This window comes from Leguminivora glycinivorella, chromosome 24 (genome assembly GCF_023078275.1).
Source record: "Leguminivora glycinivorella isolate SPB_JAAS2020 chromosome 24, LegGlyc_1.1, whole genome shotgun sequence".
Classification (NCBI taxonomy): domain Eukaryota; kingdom Metazoa; phylum Arthropoda; class Insecta; order Lepidoptera; family Tortricidae; genus Leguminivora; species Leguminivora glycinivorella.
In genome coordinates this window covers 4976775-5000351 of record NC_062994.1, presented here as the reverse complement: position 1 = coordinate 5000351, position 23577 = coordinate 4976775, and the positions used below count along the sequence as shown (strand labels likewise).

The 23577-nt window shown below is 36.4% G+C and overlaps 3 protein-coding genes across 4 annotated transcripts; 2 read left to right on the top strand and 1 right to left on the bottom strand.

Annotated features, from left to right (window-relative positions):
• The first annotated feature begins 47 nt into the window (after positions 1 to 47).
• LOC125238731 (chitin-binding domain protein cbd-1-like) lies at positions 48 to 22438 on the top strand. 2 transcript variants are annotated; one of them, XM_048146152.1, is made up of 6 exons: positions 48 to 202; positions 11168 to 11271; positions 16579 to 16692; positions 18428 to 18566; positions 20231 to 20342; positions 22174 to 22438. In XM_048146152.1, exons 1-6 carry the CDS (start codon positions 196 to 198, stop codon positions 22343 to 22345), a joined length of 648 nt encoding a protein of 215 aa, XP_048002109.1. In that variant the 5' UTR covers positions 48 to 195; the 3' UTR covers positions 22346 to 22438. The 2 variants fall into 2 exon arrangements, with proteins under 2 accessions (XP_048002109.1, XP_048002108.1); XM_048146151.1 differs by having other exon boundaries at positions 18428 to 18584.
• On the bottom strand, positions 4517 to 9654 carry LOC125238730 (uncharacterized protein CG4449). Its single transcript, XM_048146149.1, has 2 exons — positions 8182 to 9654; positions 4517 to 4858 (listed from the first exon to the last, which is right to left on the bottom strand). Exons 1-2 carry the CDS (start codon positions 9326 to 9328, stop codon positions 4791 to 4793), a joined length of 1215 nt encoding a protein of 404 aa, XP_048002106.1. The 5' UTR covers positions 9329 to 9654; the 3' UTR covers positions 4517 to 4790.
• LOC125238732 lies at positions 11309 to 15314 on the top strand. The gene is made up of 2 exons (XM_048146153.1): positions 11309 to 11968; positions 14342 to 15314. Exons 1-2 carry the CDS (start codon positions 11818 to 11820, stop codon positions 14797 to 14799), a joined length of 609 nt encoding a protein of 202 aa, XP_048002110.1. The 5' UTR covers positions 11309 to 11817; the 3' UTR covers positions 14800 to 15314.
• Positions 22439 to 23577: the final 1139 nt, after the last annotated feature.

Here is a 23577-nt window from a genome sequence, read left to right as displayed (position 1 = left end):
TCTAAAGGTTTAAGGTGTTTTTTCACTTGAGTACGTATGCAATTTTTTTATGCGATAGGCGCAACGATTGAAAGTTTATAAAAGGGAATGATACGATTTTTTTCGTCAGACAGTAGAGAACAGTTCACTGTTTTCTGTCCAGTGTGTTGTACTACAAGTGTTTAGTGTTACCAGTATAGAAAATAGATTTACATAATGATTGGTAAGTGTTACCAGACATACTTATATACATTGGTGTTACTTATAAACTAAAAAAAAATTTGAAAAACCCCCGACCGCGACAGTGTGCGTGTGGATTGAGTGAGCACCTTCCGAAAAAAAAATATGCTGATCATTTAGTAAAAGTTCTAAAACAATTGTAAAACGAATGGTATTTGTAAAAAGATAAATCAAAAGATACAGTCATTAACATGTGCTCACTCAGTTCTCACAAACCACCAATGAAAACAGTGAATGTATTCATTTAACATATAATATTTATATACTAACATTTAGTAAAAAATATGCCACCTACCTCTATAAATTTTAGATTACCTAGTGACGTATTTAATTTTTTACAAATAGTTTCTTATGCTCACTCAATCCTCACACTTTTGAAAAGCCGAATTTTGATGAAAAACATAATATTTAGACCGCTATTATATGTGTATAGTTTAGTAAAAGTGAAATGGGAATTTGTAAAATACAAATCGAACCACTAACGTGTCAGGTTTTTTTATAATAAATTTTTGTAAGTGCTCACTCAGTCCACACGTTTTGAGAAAGTTAAAAATGTAAATATCTTGTGATTTGTAGCACCACAGACACTCGAAAGTACTTCAACATTTAGTAAAAATTTTTACTAAATATCCACCATCTAATATTTTATATTCGTTGTCTGGTTTTAAAGATATTCAGACATAACTTTTCTCATACAAATGTATCAAGTAGGGTGACCACACTATGTCGGCTCCTGATTTTCCCCGCCTTCCCATTGTCATATTGAGATTGGGGAGTTTCGTTCAATTTTGATAATAGTTAACCGGATTTGTAAGTGGGAGCGAGAAAAGAATAACTATGGTAACTAAACTCCCCAATCTCAATATGACAATGGGAAGGCGGGGAAAATCAGGAGCCAACATAGTGTGGTCACCCTACTTGATACATTTGTATGAGAAAAGTTATGTCTGAATATTTTTAAAACCAGACAACGAATATAAAATATTAGATGGTGGATATTTAGTCAAATTTTTTACTAAATGTTGAAGTACTTTCGAGTGTCTGTGGTGCTACAAATCGTAAGATATTTACATTTTTAACTTTCTCAAAACGTGTGGACTGAGTGAGCACTTACAAAAAATTATTATAAAAAAACTTGACACGTTAGTGGTTCGATTTGTATTTTACAAATTCCCATTTCACTTTTACTAAACTATACACATATAATAGCGGTCTAAATCTTATGTTTTTCATCAAAATTCGGCTTTTCAAAAGTGTGAGGATTGAGTGAGCATAAGAAACTATTTGTAAAAAATTAAATACGTCACTGGGTAATCTAAAATTTATAGAGGTAGGTTGGCATATTTTTTTACTAAATGTTAGTATATAAATATTATATGTTAAATGAATACATTCACTGTTTTCGTCGGTAGTTTGTGAGAACTGAGTGAGCACATGTTAATGACTGTATCTATTGATTTATCTTTTTACAAATTCAGAGATTCGTTTTACAATTGTTTTAGAACTTTTACTAAATGATCAGCATATTTTTTTTAGGGTTCCGTAGTCAACTAGGAACCCTTATAGTTTCGCCATGTCTGTCTGTCCGTCCGTCCGTCCGTCCGTCCGCGGATAATCTCAGTAATCGTTAGCACTAGAAAGCTGAAATTTGGTACCAATATGTATATCAATTACGCCGACAAAGTGCAAAAATAAAAAATGGAAAAAAATGTTTTATTAGGGTACCCCCCCTACATGTAAAGTGGGGGCTGATATTTTTTTTCATTCCAACCCCAACGTGTGATATATTGTTGGATAGGTATTTAAAAATGAATAAGGGTTTACAAAGATCGTTTTTTGATAATATTAATATTTTCGGAAATAATCGCTTCTAAAGGAAAAAAAAAGTGCGTCCCCCCTCTAACTTTTGAACAATATGTTTAACAAAATATGAAAAAAATCACAAAAGTAGAACTTTATAAAGACTTTCTAGGAAAATTGTTTTGAACTTGATAGGTTCAGTAGTTTTTGAGAAAAATACATAAAACTACGGAACCCTACACTGAGCGTGGCCCGACACGCTCTTGGCCGGTTTTTTATTTTCGGAAGGTGCTCACTCAATCCACACGCACACATCGCGACATAGTGGACCGATTTTCATGAAACATGGCTAAGAACACTCCAGACTAACTCAGCTTTCAAACAAAAAAACCTAAATCTAAATCGGTTCATCCGTTCGGGACATATACACACAGACAGACACGTCAAACTTATAGTACTTCAACATTTAGTAAAAATTTTTACTAAATATCCACCATCTAATATTTTATATTCGTTGTCTGGTTTTAAAGATATTCAGACATAACTTTTCTCATACAAATGTATCAAGTAGGGTGACCACACTATGTCGGCTCCTGATTTTCCCCGCCTTCCCATTGTCATATTGAGATTGGGGAGTTTCGTTCAATTTTGATAATAGTTAACCGGATTTGTAAGTGGGAGCGAGAAAAGAATAACTATGGTAACTAAACTCCCCAATCTCAATATGACAATGGGAAGGCGGGGAAAATCAGGAGCCAACATAGTGTGGTCACCCTACTTGATACATTTGTATGAGAAAAGTTATGTCTGAATATTTTTAAAACCAGACAACGAATATAAAATATTAGATGGTGGATATTTAGTCAAAATTTTTACTAAATGTTGAAGTACTTTCGAGTGTCTGTGGTGCTACAAATCGTAAGATATTTACATTTTTAACTTTCTCAAAACGTGTGGACTGAGTGAGCACTTACAAAAAATTATTATAAAAAAACTTGACACGTTAGTGGTTCGATTTGTATTTTACAAATTCCCATTTCACTTTTACTAAACTATACACATATAATAGCGGTCTAAATCTTATGTTTTTCATCAAAATTCGGCTTTTCAAAAGTGTGAGGATTGAGTGAGCATAAGAAACTATTTGTAAAAAATTAAATACGTCACTGGGTAATCTAAAATTTATAGAGGTAGGTTGGCATATTTTTTTACTAAATGTTAGTATATAAATATTATATGTTAAATGAATACATTCACTGTTTTCGTCGGTAGTTTGTGAGAACTGAGTGAGCACATGTTAATGACTGTATCTATTGATTTATCTTTTTACAAATTCAGAGATTCGTTTTACAATTGTTTTAGAACTTTTACTAAATGATCAGCATATTTTTTTAAGGGTTCCGTAGTCAACTAGGAACCCTTATAGTTTCGCCATGTCTGTCTGTCCGTCCGTCCGTCCGTCCGTCCGCGGATAATCTCAGTAATCGTTAGCACTAGAAAGCTGAAATTTGGTACCAATATGTATATCAATTACGCCGACAAAGTGCAAAAATAAAAAATGGAAAAAAATGTTTTATTAGGGTACCCCCCCTACATGTAAAGTGGGGGCTGATATTTTTTTTCATTCCAACCCCAACGTGTGATATATTGTTGGATAGGTATTTAAAAATGAATAAGGGTTTACAAAGATCGTTTTTTGATAATATTAATATTTTCGGAAATAATCGCTTCTAAAGGAAAAAAAAGTGCGTCCCCCCCCTCTAACTTTTGAACAATATGTTTAACAAAATATGAAAAAAATCACAAAAGTAGAACTTTATAAAGACTTTCTAGGAAAATTGTTTTGAACTTGATAGGTTCAGTAGTTTTTGAGAAAAATACATAAAACTACGGAACCCTACACTGAGCGTGGCCCGACACGCTCTTGGCCGGTTTTTTATTTTCGGAAGGTGCTCACTCAATCCACACGCACACATCGCGACATAGTGGACCGATTTTCATGAAACATGGCTAAGAACACTCCAGACTAACTCAGCTTTCAAACAAAAAAACCTAAATCTAAATCGGTTCATCCGTTCGGGACATATACACACAGACAGACACGTCAAACTTATAACTCCCCGTCGTTTTTGCGTCGGGGGTTAAACAGATACAATACACTAAAGAAAAATTTGCGACAGAATCCAGCTGTGGCCGAGCCGGGAATCGTACCCGGATTTTCAGCTTACGTGGCTAACGTCATTACCACTAGACCACCCGGCCGCCGTGGTAACCGTCGAAAATTCTTTAGTGTATGTTATCTCTGAGGAAAGGCATGGATAAATTCGCACACATCCAGCAGGCCTCCGTGGCGCAGTTGGGAGCGCGATGGCCCCGGCAAGGCCAAAGGTCGCAGGTTCGAGTCCTGCCGGAGGTGTGAATTTTTCCATTTTTCCTTTAATTTAAAAATATGTAATATCGCTCGCAGACGTTTCTGCATGATAATAAAACAAATTAAGGAAAGAGTTGTCATCAGTAAATGCAAGTTATTTGTAGTGACATCTACCGTCAACCAAGTGTCAAATAAGGTGAATTATCAGCTTTTTGTTTTTGCTCAATTGCATTTACTGATGTATGGAGTTGCAACTCTTCTCTTACTTATTCCTCTATGGTGTAGTTGCTATCAAATAATATATATCGGAGCACATTTTTTCCAGTATGATAATTATGTCAAGAATAAAATAACAAAATATAACATACTTAAATAAAATAACATGTATTTGTAACTTCATTCAACTTAATATTTTTACATCGATGCATCCCCCGCCTTCTAGGTCCAATTCTCTTGGTGTGGTTTTACCTGAAGCAGAAAAAAAAAATTAAAATAAAAGCACATAATTAATAATATTGATATATTTAAAAAAAACCGGCCAAGAGCGTGTCGGGCCACGCTCAGTGTAAGGTTCCGTAGTTTTTCGTATTTTTCTCAAAAACTACTGAACCTATCAAGTTCAAAACAATTTTCCTAGAAAGTCTTTACAAAGTTGTACTTTGGTGATTTTTTTCATATTTTTTAAACATATGGTTCAAAAGTTAGAGGGGGGGGGACGCATTTTTTTTTTTCCTTTAAGAGCGATTATTTCCGAAACTATTAATATTATCAAAAAATGATTTTAGTAAACCCTTATTCATTTTTAAATACCTATCCAACAATATATCACACGTTGGGGTTGGAATGAAAAAAAATATCAGCCCCCACTTTGCATGTAGGGGGGGTAGGTACCCTAATAAAACATTTTTTCCCATTTTTTATTTTTGCACTTTGTTGGCGTGATTGATATACATATTGGTACCAAATTTCAGCTTTCTAGTGCTTACGGTTACTGAGATTATCCGCGGACGGACGGACGGACGGACAGACAGACATGGCGAAACTATAAGGGTTCCTAGTTGACTACGGAACCCTAAAAAATACTTTGATAATATGAATATTAATAGATTAATTGAGAATGTAGGGGCGAAGGTTTAATTCCCAACGAATGTTTGAATTTCGCGCCTTTTTTAATGCCAAAGCTAGACCGTCTATAGTAGTTACGTAGAGAATAGACACTTCCTACAAATCCGAAGTTTGACAGCAGTTCAAGGTCGAATCGTGCTGTCCCTTTGTCCACTATCCCTTTCGACTGTTTAGGGTTATCAAGAATCACATTCACACTTCATGTATAATTTTTTTAGATGTACTTTGACACTTAGAGACTATACATCTCTAACATCTCTTATTAATAATCATAATAGCTTTGTACTTTGTATAATTTCTTGTGTTAATATTTTTTTTTTTATGAATACTTTTGCTTATTAAATTGTATCTTGTTTTTTTAATGCATGTTAATTATAAGATGTAATGTTTTGAAAAGAAGTGGCCCGCCGAGTTTCTTGCCGGTCCCATAGTGGATACCCTCCTCCAACTGAGGGGGGACTGAAATCTTCTCGAGGCTGAGGCGTAGGGTTAGAGCCGGCGTAGTTTTATTTGACGTTCATAAGCGCATTACAATATGCCTACTTGGAAAATAAATATTTCATTTCATTTCATTTCATTTCACTTATTTATCAAATCTGTGCGTACGCACGCAAAGGGACGTCATGTTGTACAAACCCTAACATTTGCTATGTAGCAATGCGAGCCGAAAGTTACCGGCGTAGCCCGAACAGGAGTGTCCATTATTCAACCAACTGACAAAGGCTAACAACCCTGAACCGTCTTGGGTTCACATTTGTGGCTTTACTTGTGCTAAGGGTCTGATTGAATTATTTACTGTTGGAATTTGAAATAGCAACATGTGTATTGCGCTTGACGGACCCTTTTACAATGGAGAGCCACAATTTCAAAGTTATATAGACAAAAGAGAAACACATCTGGCAGGCAAGCATGGCCGCGCGATAAATAATAAAGCATCAGGCCATCCCTATCCCACTATTTTTAAGTGCGATAGGGACAGCCAGATGTTTTTATCATTTATCGCGCGACCGTTATTTCCAGCCTGGTTACAAAGATAATGGCCAAGTTGCCCAATAAAACTTGAACAGAGGTACACTTTTATGACACTACCTACAAATCATACAATGGTTTCTGGGATAGTGAAACTGACATCTGTTATTTAAATAGCAATAGGTTTTATTAAAAAGTGTATTTTGAGATGATTACCCAAGCCAAGAATGATTTGAAATTGATATATTAAATTCAAGATTCTATAGCTTCTTCTTCTCAGCATATTTGCGTCCACTGCTGAACATATGCCTCTTTCATGGATTTCCATTCTGTTCTATAAGCGGCAGTTCTGTGCTAGGTCAGCCCTGCCATCTTTTTGATGTCGTCCGACCATCTGGCTCGTGGTTTCGCTTGGTTAGCTTATTCATGGTAAACACAATATTTATCTACCTAAATTTTAAATTAATAGGTATTAAATAATGTATGTCGGGTTTACCACGAAATGGTCCCGCCTCAGCATAAATGCTGACCCAGGGGTCAGCGCTGATCTTCCGGCGAGACCACTTTGTCGTAGGCTTGTGTCGTTCACGAACTATGAACTGTTAGGAATAAAATCCCATCAATGTCCGAAATGAACTGAATCTTTCCAGGCTCTGAGATTCGGTCTTGGCTCATTTAGTTCAGTATAGGATCGGCGAGCGCAAGCGGTTTGGATCGAGAATGAGTGTGTGACTGCGCCGACCGAGAGCGAGAGCTAATTAGCAGAACAACAAAAAAACGTCAAGTTTTCATATTAAACTTGGGTTACTTAGAACCTTTGGGCCCGGAATGTTACTATCTGTGGACTATTCGTATCATTTTGACACTATTCGGTCCCATTCGTTCTGATCTTTCCGACCGCAGTGGTCGCTGGTCTGGCTGAACTAAATGAGCAAAAGACCTAAAAGAGCGAACTAGTTCGTGGGAGCGATTGAACGAGATCGGAGCGCTCCGATCAACGAACGAAACGGCGCAAGCCTACTTTGTGGGCCACGAACACAGCTGTTAACATATTATTTTTGACTGTACATAAATTCATATAAACTTTATGCATTGAACATAATCATTTCAACTTTCAGACGCAACTAATAGCAGGGGCGGCTCACTCCGCGATTCCATCGCCGCGCTATAAGTACATGCGGGCGGCCGCGAGTTCGCGGCCTAATCAGGGGTGGCTCGCATTCTCACGGAACGCTTGTTCGCACTTTCTATTGTTACTATAAGTCGCGAGTTTTATTAAAGGTTCATACGCGATATCCGCGTGTGGAATGGCTAATAACGCTTAGTTAAACAAACATTATGAATAAAATAGGACAATCTTACACAGATCTACTATTGATTATGTCATTTATAGCCCACGGAAACGTTCAATCAGGCTTGTGACGTTGGGATTAAAAAAAACTGTATATACGTAGAAAGTACCCAAGTCTTGTATATAATATTATTTTTTTAATACATAGGCAACCCTAGCGTCCGACGCTGCGCACGTACGGCTCGTTTCTTTGTAATCATTTTGTAGGTATTTAAAAAGGCGGCATTTCGTGAACTTCAAAGCAGTGGGCCTTCTGTACTTGTACTATTATATATTCTGTGCTAATAGTCAATCTTTCTATTTTTTTTTTTTTTATTACTAGTAATCAAAATTAGTTTTGACTTACCTGAAACAATATCACCGTCGAATTCAAATTTAAGCTTATCAAAAGGCTTCTCAAAGTGCTCTGCGCATCTCAACATGGCCGTAGCCATCTTGTCGTCCGGCCCAACGATCATCTCAAATGGCTTCTTCACATTAAGACACTGGAATTTCAGTTTTATACCGTCTCTGATCTCATTGTCATTACTCGACGCCGCAACCACACTTTGAGTAACAATTCCACCTTCAATAAATTTAGCAATACTATATTCTATCGAGTCTGGAGTATCCTCAGGCTGTATAATTTTACCTCTATACGAAAAATACAGTTTATCATAACTTACATTTTCCGCTTTACTAAAATGCTCAAATATAGGCGTCAATTTTTGATACTTCCGTAACTCGAATTTTACTATCGTTTTACTTCTCCATTCAACTTTTACAGACATCAATTCGTTTTCCTCTAGAGTTTCATTTAAGTCTTCTATTTCTACGACGTCGTTCGTTTTTTGGTTGCTGAATAACTGTTGGTTGTCACACTGGTCGGGATATTCATCTGTGTTTCCGACACTGTAGGTGGGGATCATGGCTTGTAGTATGTCTAAAATACTGTGTGAATTCCTGGAACGCCTACTGTTTGTGCTATTTCTTCCCCTAGCTCGAGCACGAGCGCGTCCTCTGCCTCGTCCGCGTAATGGCGGCGTCGGTGGTTCCATATGAGCCACTTGAGCATTCTGAACAGTTTGAGTCGAATTTCCCGCCATTTCAGTATCCATAGTGGTAGACGAGTTCGCATTACTTTTTCTACTTTTACGTTTAGGCAATGACTTTTGAATATCAGCCAAGTTTGGCGAGTTCTGTGGATTTGCATTCCTCTTTGCTGAACTTCTGGTCGTTCGTTTGGGTCTCGTGTCTTTCAAAGATGGATATAGAGCACGGAAGTCTTCTATGGTTATATCATCACTACTGCACGAATCTGTAGATCTTTTTCTCTTCTTTGACGGAGATTTGTTCTGTATATTGCGTTTTGACGGCGATGTTGTCGGTATAACGTCGAGTGGTATGGAATCGTTGAAGTTGCAGTCCGTATCCGCTTTAAAATTGTTCATCATGGACTTAAGTTGTTGAGTGGGATTTAAAAAGCTATCATCTTCAGAATCTGATGACGACATTTTTATAAACAATTATTTAAATAATACAATCGTAGAAAACACAAATTGCAAGTATATTATCACAAAGACGTACGTCAAACACAAGCGTCAAGCTCGAACCGGTTGTTTAGTTTTAAACTGTCAGTTGCCAGAGATATCAATTGACGTTAGTGCGGAGAACGTATTTACGTTTTGGGAGCGCAAATATCGATTTCGAGAGGCTACAAGAAAGGAATCGTATTATTTTACAATTATAATTTTAGCCCATTTTTTATTATTAAAAAGTACAAATACACGTAACTACTTCATAATTATTCTACAGGAAATAAATACATAGAATCACCGATTGGTACCTACTCACTTACAAATCTACGTTACTTAGCAAAAAAATATATTTCCTTCATATTTCATTCTCTATAGATTAAAATATAGTAAAAGAAAACATCGACGCACGTGTGCCTTCCAGATTAATAATCTTACGTATTTTTCTTTATATCGTAAATGAAAGAGACATAGCAGTGAAACGTCATATATTTTATTTATTTATTTATTAAAATATAAATCACGAAGTTAATCGCTGACATATTAAGCCCGATGCGATACTTGGAAACTTGCGTCACGCGTCATGCTGCTATCAATTTGTATCTAATGCACGATAATCTTGCTTAATCCCTAAATAATTGATTGAATGAGGACCTAATGTATGTGTTTTTAGGGTTCCGTAGTCAACTAGGAACCCTTAGTGCGTTTTCACATTATCCGATCCGATATCGGATGTCGGACCGATATCCCATACATTACAGGCGCCATCTTGGATTTTTTGTATTGAAATCCTTCCGACATCCGATATCGGATCGGATAATGTGAAAACGGCCTTATAGTTTCGCCATGTCTGTCTGTCCGTCCGTCCGTCCGTCCGCGGATAATCTCAGTAACCGTTAGCACTAGAAAGCTGAAATTTGGTACCAATATGTATATCAATCACGCCAACAAAGTGCAAAAATAACAAATGGAAAAAAATGTTTTATTAGGGTACCCCCCCTATATGTAAAGTGGGGGCTGATATTTTTTTTCATTCCAACCCCAACGTGTGATATATTGTTGGATAGGTATTTAAAAATGAATAAGGGTTTACTAAGATCGCTTTTTGTTTTAATATTTTCTGAAGTAATCGCTCCTAAAGGAAAAAAAGTGCGCCCCCCCCCTCTAACTTTTGAACCATAATATATGTTTAAAAAATATGAAAAAAATCGCAAAAGTAGAACTTTATAAAGACTTTCTAGGAAAATTGTTTTGAACTTGATAGGTTCAGTAGTTTTTGAGAAAAATTCGGAAAACTACGGAACCCTACACTGAGCGTGGCCCGACACGCTCTTGGCCGGTTTTTTAAAGACCGAGGGTGACTAAGGTGAAACTGAAATCAAATGTAAAGTCCACCAAAAAGATGTTTGTATGATCTTTTTTCATCTCGAGAATGTTCCTCATTCACAACCCATAACCTCACCCTCATAACAATAATGGTTCTTCTTTGATGAAAAAGTTACTCATTTAGACACAGAAAACATCTTTGCCTTTGCTTTTTGTATAATTTTATGCAGAAGGGGTCACATTCATTTGTATTTCTGTATCTAATGCAGCTCAAAGGTTGACTGAAAGAGATCATAACTGATCCCTTTCTATAGATAAGGACCCTGAAGTTACAAATACATAAAAAAAGTAGAAATTAAAAAGTGGCAACATCATAGTTCCGCAACGTTTTCTACTTCCTTTCTTCAGGCTTTCCTAAAAAAAAACATTAATAAATAAAACTAGCATTACGAAACCTGTTTATTTACCCAAATATTTTTTCTTATATTCCAGCTAGATATTTAACTTTCTTGATGGCGCTGGGAGCCACCACGGCGTTGTACCGACGCTTCCATGGTGTGGACCCCAACTCGCTGGCCTGCGATCCTTTGGGTCAGGTATGTATCAAAATTGGAAAAGATTACCTCACAGCGACCTTTGTCAAGTGCAGTCGAACGCTAAAACCCCGACATTCTCTCCTAGATATATATTTACCTTTTTTGTACTAACGGATAGTCCAATGAGTCACACTCAAAGGTTATGACAGATGGCGGTACCCTATTAGTCACACGTGAGAGCGAGAAGATGATTTGTTTTTTCTCTCTCCCCATTATGCAGAGTTCATTTTTAGTACAATGTGGCTAGATATTGGAAGGGAGCCAGCTACTGACCTATGATAACAGCGGATTCGATTACAAAAAAACATCGATAAATCGATTCATAGTGTCGACGTTGGGCATGCATGGGGCATCCCTACTTATGATACTTGTCAAAGAATGTCAAAGCCTTTGGATTGCTAACCGACTAAATTGCGTATCATATTTACTTTATGCACGTGCTTATTTCAAAGCACTTTTTCAATTGCGTCGCATTGCAATGTCTACTCGTTTGAGTTTTGTTAATAACTTAATAAGTGAATGTAAATTAGCGAATTGCCGATAAAAATGGGTTGGTTTACCGACGCCGAGGAAGAAAAATTAATAAAAATGGTTATATCTCACGATATATTATATAATCCGTCACATGCACATTATAAAAGTAATTTAATCAAAGACAAAGTGTGGAAGCAGATCGGAAAGGAGTTGAATCGAAATGGTAAGTTTATTTTTATGTCTAAAATGCAAGTTAATAAAAACATGATTGTTCGACGGGTGTAAGTAGTCAAATATCTATGTTTCTCCAAACTTCTGTGACAGGTTTTCTTTTATTCAATCTACCAAAACAAGTGAAATTAATTGTGTTTACCTTTGTGTTTTATTTTGCGTTATATCTAGGTTTTACCGATGCCTATCAATAACAGCCATCGACCTACAATAGGGACTGAGCTCACACTTTTTTTGCCATACTAAATTGAACCTTATCACCGGCGCATAAAGGCGTTCTTGACAGACTAGCAACAGTGTGTCCACATGAGAGGGTCAAAGTTGGGGCTGGTGTCCCTCTCGCACGTGTGACCAGTGTTAAAAAATTACTATAGTAGTAGTATTTTTACCTGTATGATAACTAAGTTTATAAACTACTTAAATTATTTTCGTATTATATCGAGGCAAGGGTATTAATACCTTGTAACGAATTGGTAAGTCATTAGTTTTTGAGGATGTAAATGTATGGTTAATTAATAATAATTTAAAGGTTAACCTCCTTAAGACAAAATTTATGGAATTTTATGCACCGCAAGGAAAACCAAAGAATATCAATATAAATTACGACGGTCATACAATAGAGGGTGTGTCATCAATTCGTTTCCTGGGTATTATTTTAGATTGCCACACAAACTGGAAAGAACACACCGAAATGCTCATTGACAAGTTGAACAGGTTTATATTTGCCCTGCGAAGGATCTCTCAAATATCGTCACAAAAAACTGCATTATTAGCCTTCAACGGGCACGTAATGTCCAATTTGCGTTATGGCATAGTACTTTGGGGTAACTGTAGCAATATGCAAAAGGTATTTCTGCTACAAAAGAAATGTATACGAGCTATATGTGGTGTGCATCAACTAGAACCCTGTCGACCTCTCTTCCACGAGTTAAAAGTGTTGACATTGCCATCATTATATATTTATGAGATTAGTCTCTTTGTCAAATTGAACATAAATTCATTCAAAAATAAGGCATCAACCACAATTTATCAATCTAGACACGGCTCTGATTTATGTTATCCCTATCTCTCTAAGACAGCTTTTTTTTCAAATAACATACTATGCATGACAATTAAAATATTTAATCATCTACCCCTAGATATAAGGAACTCTGACATGCCCGAATTTAAATGTAAATTGTATAAATTTTGTTTAGAAAAATGTTTTTATAGAATAGACGAATATTTGGCATCTGTAAATGAATGAATAATATAATAATAATAGGATTTTAATAATAATATGAATTAACAGTAATCAGAATTTTAATATGAATAATTGAATTAATAATGTCTAATATGTGTAGACTAGGCTTGTACAACATACTTTTGTATATAAAGATTAGATTTAGTACCTAGTTTATAAGAATATTTTGCATGCTTCTTCAAGCAAAATGTACGCACATTATTAATTCTGTCCACCTATGGTTAACACTACATTTTCGCAAATAAATATATCTTTATCTTTATCTTTATCTTTATCTTTATTATGAAGCCATAAAACCAAAAAATTGCGCAATTATTAAAAACCTTTAATTGGGTATTAGTAGATTTGGTAGTAACTTTGAATATTGACTGGTATCCCCAAATGATGACAGTGATGACGTCATTCAAATGATTTTGATAGTGGTAATAAGTGCGAGAGGGACACCAGCCCCAACTTTAACCTCTCATGTGGACACACTTTTTGGCCTAACTACTCATTCTGGTTTAATTATAATTCTGTGATAACAGCCCGAAGGGAGAAATATTAGTTGTTTACTTCGGGCTTTTACGGACATTGACTGGGTAAAACCTAGGTCTTACCGCGGCAGTCGGTAAAATGTATCAGGCAGAAGTTTTTGAAAAGATGTATGAAAAGCTTGCCCCACTTATATGAAGCATAGAGGAATAACTAAGGGAAGAGTTATTTGTAGTGACATCTAGCGACTATCACGCGTCAAATAGTGTAAATTATCAGTACCACTACTCAACACTAGGTGCCAACAGTGTTGCGTCTGCCAAAAATGTAATATTAACAGTTTACAACTTAAATTACAAGCAGAAGGAATTGAAAACAGAATACTGATTAATACTGTTGTAATATTTGCTAAAAATTGGTGAGCATTAGACTCTTTGTTCATCGTGACATCTATTGACTAGTAGCAGTAGTGATAATTTATGCTATTTGACACATGATTATCGCTAGATGTCACTACAAATAACTCGCATTTACTAATGTATGGAGTTACAACTATTCCCTTACTTATTCCTCTATGATATGAAGCCTGCTTCGTGTTTTTACAGTAACATATACAGTTTACATTAAGACGTTGTTTCTTGCTTATAGGTGCCGATTGCAAAAAGAAATGGAAATGCATAAGAGACACCTACCACAGATACAAAAAGAAAATCAGAGCTACAGGTATTGTTCCAAAACAAACGAAAGATAAAAGACATATTTTACTGTCCTTTCTTGATACCTATCCCCCCACACCAAGAACATTGGGAGGGGGTTTGGGAGATCCTCACGAATGCAACCAAGAAATGTTAGAAGAAGAAAATTATTGGCATGGAGAACAAAATACGGAACTAAGTAATGATTCAGATGCACAAAAGTTTATGCCTGATATAACCATTAAAGAAGAATACAATGATGTGCAAATGTTCGGTATTTCAAGTAACGGTAACGGTATTGATGCAATGGAGGAAATTATACCAGAAGGCAATGATTCCCTTAATGTGCACAAACGGGATGATGAAAGAAGTACCCTTTTTAAGACGAAGAGAAAAAAGGAGATGATATAGACTTGTTTTGTCGGCATCTTGAAGAAGTTCTACGGAATCTACCGCCTATAGAGAGAGCTACAGCTAAATTGGAGATGAGCAATATTTTGTCTAAATATGAGATTATGGTGGCAACTAAGTTAGAAAGATTAAGTTGTTCGTCAACGATAAATTTTTCAACGGATTTAGAGGCATCTGTAGACAACTCACATTCAGAGAAAAATAATGATCAGACGGACTAAGATTTTATGTGTGTGTGGTGGTCTAATCATGGTACAAAAGTGAAGTTTGACAATTTAGGGATTGTGTTACACCTTTTGGCTAGTTAGGGTTGTCAAAATTCCAGTTGTGCACACAAAGGAATCTCATGTTGTGATAACCCTAATAATGCAAAAAATTCGCCTAAAGAGGTCCATTCATGCTAGTGCTAGTAAATAGTAATATAGGGGAAAAAATCAAAAAAATTATTAAAATAATGAAGATAAATATTGTCAGAATTACCAATAGGCAATCAGAAAATAAAATGTATTTAGAAACTACAGTGTTTTATTTTAAATGTCTTTCCCATCACGGAACAATGGTATTCCGGACCTTTGGGAGGCGTGCGCGGGGCCGAAGCCAACACGTAGAGGCCCTTTCGACACTTTAATGAAATGTAAGGGGTACACCGTTCAAATTAAATTATTTTAAATTATTATTAAGTTTTATTGTTGTTTATTCATCACTAGCTTTTGCCCGCGGCTTCGCTCGCGTTAGAAAGAGACAAAAAGTAGCCTATGTCACTCTCCATCCCTTCAACTATCTCTACCTAAAAAATCACGTTGATTCGTCGCTCCGTTTTGCCGTGAAAGACGGACAAACAAACAGACGCACACACTTTCCCATTTATAATATTAGTATGGATTGTCCCTTTATGGCCTTTTCACATTTATTACCCGATCAATTCAATTCAATTCAAAATATCTTTATTCATGTAGGCCTAGTTACAAGCTCTTATGAATAGTTCATTACATATATATTATGATCTTAATCTAACCTAATTATCAGAGCAATTTATTGTTGTAATTATTGTTCATAATAATATTGAGTCTATAATATCCGATATCGGATGTAGGAAGGATGTTAAGAAGCAAAAATCAACTCCTTTATTATATATGATATTGGAACTACGTCCTACATCCGATATTGGCTCCGATAATGTGAAAACGCACTCAGAATACAATAAAACCATAGAGCGTGAATCGAAAAAGCCCCCAAATAAAGATTGAAAAAAAAAACAAATAAGTAAGGATAGTGCTTTATCTTTTATATTTGTATTCTACATCTAGCGACAAGTACTGATTTTATTAGTACTGCTACTTAACAATAGATGGCGCTACCGGTGAAAAGTTTAAAATAATTTTGCGTGTTTTTATTTCTTATAAGAACAAATAACATATTTCTTTATTTTAATATAATAATATGTCAATTACACATTTAAAAAAATGAATTGTGTGAAATTGTGTAAAAAAAAAAGAGTTAATAGGTGGCGCTAAAAAATGGAGGTGCGATTCTTAGTATGAAGATTGTAAATCCATACTAATATGTATTATAAATGGGAAAGTGTGTGTGTCTGTTTTCCCGTCCGTCTTTCACGGTAAAACGGAGCCACGAATCGACGTGATTTTTTAGGTGGTGATAGTTGAAGGGATGGAGAGTGACATAGGCTACTTTTTGCCTCTTCTAACGCGAGTGAAGCCGCGGGCAAAAGCTAGTTCTATATCCTTGATAATAATAATAATAAAAAATGTATTTTTCTAGATTTTCCTGCTATTGCCTCACCACGAAGACTGCAATAAATTCTACACATGCGATCACGGGAAGGAGGTCCAAGTGGTTTGCCCATCGGAAACCATCTTTGATTTCGTAGAACAGGTTAGTTGTAACAAAGATAAACTTATACACCGTGTTTTTTTGTTTTCCGTAAATTGGACACGTCGTTAGGTTCATTATCAGAAACCACCCTGTATAACGCTTTTAGTTAAATTCGCAAAAAAATCATCATTTTCTTACATAATAAATGAATTTATTAGTGTGAGAGATCCTTAAGGATAACATTGAAGTTAGTGTCAAGCATGTGTCAAGTGATTGACGGTACATGTCAAAACAAATAACATTAGGAATTGGTAAAAGCTGTCACACACGTGTTCAGTAATTATCTTTTTTTTTTTAATAACTCGATAACCGTAAAAGTTAAGACGCTCGTTTCTTAGAGAAATTAATAGTATTTTCACCACACCAACTGTTAAAGGCTTACTTTGCTATTCGATAACAGATAGCAAAATTGCATTTTATCCACAAGAGTGCAAAGTAATTTTATACAAATTTTAACTTGATGTCTTAAGCTGACTAATAGATTTACCTATAAAAGATAATTTTGAATCATAAATATTGAATAAATTGATGGATCAGATTTATTTTGATGTTTTATAGTCACTATTCGTGTTGGTGTGGTGAAAAATTTTGTGTTTCAATCGGTGGCAAAGTTTGTTTAACCTCGCAACGCTCAAGATTCCACTTTTTGAACCACTCGCTACGCTCGCGGTTCAATATTGGAATCTTTCGCTTGCTCGGGTATCAATATTGGCACGTGCGGTTAAACAACAACTTTACCCCCTTGTAAAACAAATAACTATTGATCTAAAGAACCTTCCCTTAAAGTTAACGGAATTCAATAAAAACAGGGTGTATATTTTCACCACGCCAACTGGTAAAGGCTCTCGTTGCAATAGCAAAGACACATATTACACGAAAACAGATTAAAATGATGATTTTGATTTGAATCATACATGTTAAAGTTTATGAATTTTTTATAAATATTTCCCTGTTTTCTTCGTGTGGTGAAAAATGTTGTGTTTCGGTGGCAAAATTTGTTTAACCTTCGTGCCTTGAAACCCTCACCACGCTCAAGATTCCACATTTTACTCGCTATGCTCGCGGTTCAATGTTGGAATCTTTCGCGTGCTCGGGTGTCAATATTGGGACGCGCGGTTAAACAACATTGCCCCCTTGTTATACAAATAACTAGGTAAGATACAGCGGGGTAAATCTCGACAGGGGGCAAATGTAACTGGTCCATTTTTCCCATGTTTTACAATGTTTAAATTCATAGTGTATAATAATGAAAAAAATGGATTAATTACAATAGGCGAGACGACTAAAAAAACGAATTAGTCAGTTAGATTATCAAAGAATTTTAGACAAGTATTTTTTCTTTTTTCTCGTAAACCAAAAATTACGACGGTACAGTGCGTTGAAGTTTCGCGTGACGTCACGCCTAGGTACAATTTTTACTTAAAAGTGACATCCATTCACAAGCCCTCGCTCCGGAACTGTGATGCTCTATACATATCTTTGTATTTTTTCATTAATTAGAAAAAGCGAAAAATATGTCTTCAGTATTTTTGGACGACCTAACGGACGGACTAAACAGAATGCCATTTTTTTAATGTAGTCGTCATCTCTATTGCCCCCAGTCGAGATTTGCCCCGTTGTACCTTACCTATTATTTACATACCTATTTACTCGTAACTTTATTACACGGCATAAAATTCTAGGTACAAATGGCGGACTTAAAGCCTTAGTTACTCAAATGCATTCTAATTTTCAGGGTTGCAACTGGTCCTGGGCTACTTCGTGCGTTCTTCGCAAACGGGAAGACGATTCTTCCAGCGAAGAATCTGTGGAAGGATCCGGAGACAGCAGCGAAGAGCTCTGGCATCCGAAGCCGAAGGACAACGGCCATGTTGGTGAGGGAGTAAAATTAGGCATACATTAAATATAAGATCATACCATCCCATACATTAAAATGCGACCATCTGAAAACGCGCATACACTACACCATACATAGATGACGCCACAAAAAATGCCTTATTGCCATCGATTATGCCAGCCCCAACACCATCCTGCGCTCAATTGCGGACAGATATGACTGTCCATACTTGAGGCACTGCTGTGAGATGCACATTTCCTGCAGCATATACCATGTTTAGTTTAGTTTTTTCTTGTATTTACTAACACATCTAGAGACTAGAGATAAGATTAATTATTGTATACTACTTAACAAATTGTATGAGTCTTCTTACTTGTGAAATAAAAATGAAATTGAAATTATTTGTAGGTTGGCGTTAAGTGTCACTTTCGAGCCATAAGTCTATGTCAAAAGTGACACTTAACGCCATCTACAAGTATAATCGAAAGCTGCAAGACATTTGTTTATGGCGCCATCTATGTGTGGTGTAGTGTATGCGTGTTCTTAGGCGGTCGCATTTTAATGTATGGGATGGTATGATCTTCTTATATTGAATGAATTGAATCTATGGTTTATGGTAAAAGCGAACATTGAATAAAGGACTGTTGCGTTGTCTCCGAAGGACAACGCCCATGTTGGTAAGGAGCACAGAATTAGATTTAGATAGAAGAAACGAGTTCATTTATTTGTATGGCGGCCGAGCGTGTCAGATTTTGTACTGAAGTTGTTACTTGCCTGTGATTTTAAATATGTCTCAGGCCCTTGAGTGTTGATAAGTTTTATGTTGTTGCAATTAAATATCATGTAACGAGGCATTTTTAATGTTTTTGTTGACTTCAACTTACAAAAATTGACGCCCGAAAGCTGCAAGCTGCGATTAAAGACGGACAACTCAGTGGATTTCACTGAGTTCATTTGACACGCTAAGTAGATACGTTTGCTTGATCTATGGTTTATATGACATCTGTGGTAAGGAGATTGTATGATGGGACATACCTACATATTATAAATGTGGGTACGGGCATAGAGGAAAAAAAAGGGAAGAATTGTAACTCCATACATCAGTAAACGCGAGTTATTTGTATAGCCATCACGCGTCAATCACTCGTCAACTAGCGTAAATTATCAGTCCTGCTACTTGTCAACAGATGTCGCGACGAACGAAGAGTCTAATGCTCACCAATTTTTAGCTAATATTATAATAGTAAAAATCAGTATTCTGTTTTCAATTCCTTCTGTTTGTAATATAGGTACATAAGTTATTTTATATTTAATTTCGGCAATGTGTCGGTGGGCAAAAATTGCCCGTATAAGAGCACCTTTAACATCTCGGACACTGGCAATAGTGGCGATCAAATATATGAAAGAGGCGCGTTCCTAGCACACATTCTACGCTCGTGTAGGTGAACGCATACTATGCTTGTACGAGTGAAATATGACAGGTCAACAGTTCGCGTTTTTGACAGACGGTAACGGTGAGGTAACCGAGAGGGGGTGGGCGGCACTTTCAGTGGGGAGCGGGAGCGGCCATACTGTACGATAGTACTCTTTATTATACTGTACCTTTTATTGACTTGTAAATGTTATTAAGTATAAATTTACCAATAAAGACATCTAAATCTAAATCATGGTTGGGATTGAAATGACGATCTCCTTTTCCAGGTCTCATGCATCTGCTGAGCGAGGCCGCAGTCAAACCGTCGGAAGCGCACGCCTTCAGCACCATCTTGGATTGCGAAAACTCGGAGTCGGCTGCCAGACGCTTACCGTACAGGTTAGTATGAGAAAATTAGAGAGTTTTACTACAAGCTTTTAAATAGAGATATACATAGTCCATTGCACAGATAAAGAATTTCATGCATGAGAGCGAGAAGATATTTTTAGGGTTCCGTAGTCAACTAGGAACCCTTATAGTTTCGCCATGTCTGTCTGTCCGTCCGTCCGTCCGTCCGTCTGCGGATAATCTCAGTAACCGTAAGCACTAGAAAGCTGAAATTTGGTACCAATATGTACATCAATCACGCCAACAAAGTGCAAAAATAAAAAATGGAAAAAAATGTTTTATTAGGGTACATGTAAAGTGGGAGCTGATATTTTTTTTCATTCCAACCCCAACGTGTGATATATTGTTGGATAGGTATTTAAAAATAAATAAGGGTTTACTAAGATCGTTTTTGATCATATTAATATTTTCGGAAATAATCGCTCCTAAAGGAAAAAAAAGTGCGTCCCCCCCCCCTCTAACTTTTGAACCATATGTTTAAAAAATATGAAAAAAATCACAAAAGTAGAAAGACTTTCTAGGAAAATTGTTTTGAACTTGATAGGTTCAGTAGTTTTTGAGAAAAATATGAAAAACTACGGAACCCTACACTGAGCGTGGCCCGACACGCTCTTGGCCGGTTTTTTCTTTCTCACACATATCTCTGCACATATGAATGACAGTGACATTTGCACAGGCGCTGTCTGGCGGGATAAAACGTCAGTGAGCCTCCTCATTGATTGAAAATTTAGAGGCAAAGGTATAATTCCCGTGGGTTTCGTTTCGCGCCTTTTTTTAGTGACAAGATTTGTTTGACTATCTATAACTATACTCTGTACTTTTAGGTATTTAAAAGAACGTAAACATATATGTAATTTGTACATTTTCGGGTAGTTACGGTGCATTAGGGTAATTCTGAATGACAAAAATGCTCCGGTAATTCCGAAAGGGGAATCTTGATATGATGGGAATAATGGTGATTTTTGTTCGACTTACAAAATTAGACGACTTTCGGAATTACCCTAGTGTACCTTACAACATTTGTCGATTAACCAACCAAATACAATTAGATATGTAACCTGCCATTTGGTCGTGTAATAATAATCAGTTATCCGCGACATCTATTGAGAAGTAACAGTACTGGCCCCGTAGCCGAATGGCATTTCTCCGACGCCAAACGAAAGCGATACGCCGCTGGCTCTGTCGCGCCAATACGCAAGCGCGATAGAGATAGATATCTACTAGCGCTTCGTTTCGTGAGCGATTGTGCCATTCGGCTAGCCACCCTGATAATTTAACGCTATTTGACGCGTGATTGACGCTAGATGTCACTACAAATAACTCGCATTTACTGATGTATTGAGTTACAACTTTTTTCTTACTTATCCTATATGGTTCGAACGGATGAACCGATTTAGATTTCGTTTTTTTTTGTTTTTTAAAGCTGAATTAGTCTGGAGTGTTCTTAAATATGTTTGATGAAAATCGGTCCACTGAAAAGACATATGTAACTCCGTATAGGCAGATAAAGTCTAACAAAAAAACGTACCTCAAAACCATACAGAAAAAAGTACGGTGACCTAGATGGCGATACACCTTTGGGGGACGCTTGGCTAGATGGCGCTAATATTAATATTTGACATTTTAACACATATCAAGCTAAGAATATGGACCAAATTGTCAAAACAGGTTCAAAAGTTTTAAGCTTGTGTCGAGAGATGGCAGTCTATGCACTGTAATTACACATTTTACTTTGACAGTAACTCTTTGTAATACTCGATCCTCTTTGGTCCACTCTGTCGGTTTTTTTTTTAATTTAAAATTGTAACTTGGTTGTTTCCAGAGGTGACTGCCAGCGTTACTGGCGTTGCTCCAACGGCGTCCCCGAAGCTTACTTCTGTTCCGACGGCCTGTTCTTCAACGAGCGCACGCAACAGTGCGACTTCGAAGCCAATAGCAAGTGTACAGATGTACAACATAACGAGCTGGGCGGGGAATTTATAGAGTACAAGTAAAGTTATGTGAGATTGGAAGACCATTAAGTGAGAATTAACTTCGGTTCGGCTCAGTATTGGATACCATTAGAGCGTTTGTTGACTGAAGATGCCGCCTTATGCATAAGGCCCTCATTAGTTTGTGAAGAAACTCCTAATAGGCTACTTGAACTTTTTTTAAAGTCTGTCTTATATGATTAAGTAATGTCCAATTAACCGAAATAAAATATTATCATATTTTATTATGACAAAAACCGCAAAAAATATTTTTAAAGAATTTTACGTAATCAGGCAAAAACAACACAGTCTTGTTAATCTATACATTATTCTGTGCATCAGGTCATTCTATTCGAAAACAACAATTTCTGACTTTTTAAGTATGAAGGCATAAAGTTCAATATGTCAGTGATTGTTGTAACATGCAGTAAGGTTCGAATTCGATGACGTCACATACATCGCTTACAGCGTTTTCGGTGGCCAAAATTGAATAAAAAAATACTAATTTTTTTTATTAAAAATACGTAGTCATTGTGTACACATTTTATACCCAAAATCATTAAATTGGTTTCTTATGTCAAATATTACAGAAGACAATCATTTATTGTGCCAAATTAGATATGAGTCCAGTAGCCTATTGGAGACTATTAGAGCGTTTGTTGACTTAAGATGTCGCCTTTAATGCATAAGGCACTGATTAGTTTCTTCAGGGGTCCTAATTGTAAGAATAACGACCATATTGATCCGTTCTGGATGGCAGGACAACGAAATGCGGTCCATATGAGGTAGGTCGGCGGTCCGGAAGCGGACCGCGGTCCGCCATTTGGTGACCCCTGGAATAGGGTATCGGTCCTACATCCGATACCGGATCGAATAATTTGAAAACGCTCTTATACTTAACGCGAGCTGTGTTAATGATCAGTGGACTATTTTACCAAAGTGACATTTGACGCTGACAATTATTTATTTTATTTTATTTATTTAAACTTTATTGCACATAAATAAATAAAATGTACAAATGGCGGACTTAATGCCTAATGGCATTCTCTACCAGTCAACCATCGGGCCAAACAGAGACAAGTAAAAATGGTGCAAAGAGAATGAAAAATAACAAAGATTAATGTGTTTACTTTTGGATAATTTCTAAAGTACCATTTAGAGATGCACCGAATATTCGGTTACTATTCGGTATCCGGCCTATTCGGCCCTTATTTTAATATTCGGCCGGATACCGGATAGTGACGTACTATCCGGCC

Bases quoted from the DNA above. Each gene is read 5' to 3' on its own strand.
- LOC125238731 (XM_048146151.1), top strand. The intron at 11,272-16,578 runs GTATGTATCAAA...GTATTTTTCTAG, and splicing joins CCTGCGATCCTTTGGGTCAG to ATTTTCCTGCTATTGCCTCA. The intron at 20,343-22,173 runs GTTAGTATGAGA...GGTTGTTTCCAG, and splicing joins GCCAGACGCTTACCGTACAG to AGGTGACTGCCAGCGTTACT.
- LOC125238732 (XM_048146153.1), top strand. From the start codon at position 11,818: ATGGGTTGGTTTACCGACGCCGAGGAAGAAAAATTAATAAAAATGGTT. The intron at 11,969-14,341 runs GTAAGTTTATTT...TCTTGCTTATAG, and splicing joins AAAGGAGTTGAATCGAAATG to GTGCCGATTGCAAAAAGAAA.
- LOC125238730 (XM_048146149.1), bottom strand. From the start codon at position 9,328: ATGTCGTCATCAGATTCTGAAGATGATAGCTTTTTAAATCCCACTCAA. The intron at 4,859-8,181 runs GTAAGTCAAAAC...TTTCTGCTTCAG, and splicing joins CGACGGTGATATTGTTTCAG to GTAAAACCACACCAAGAGAA.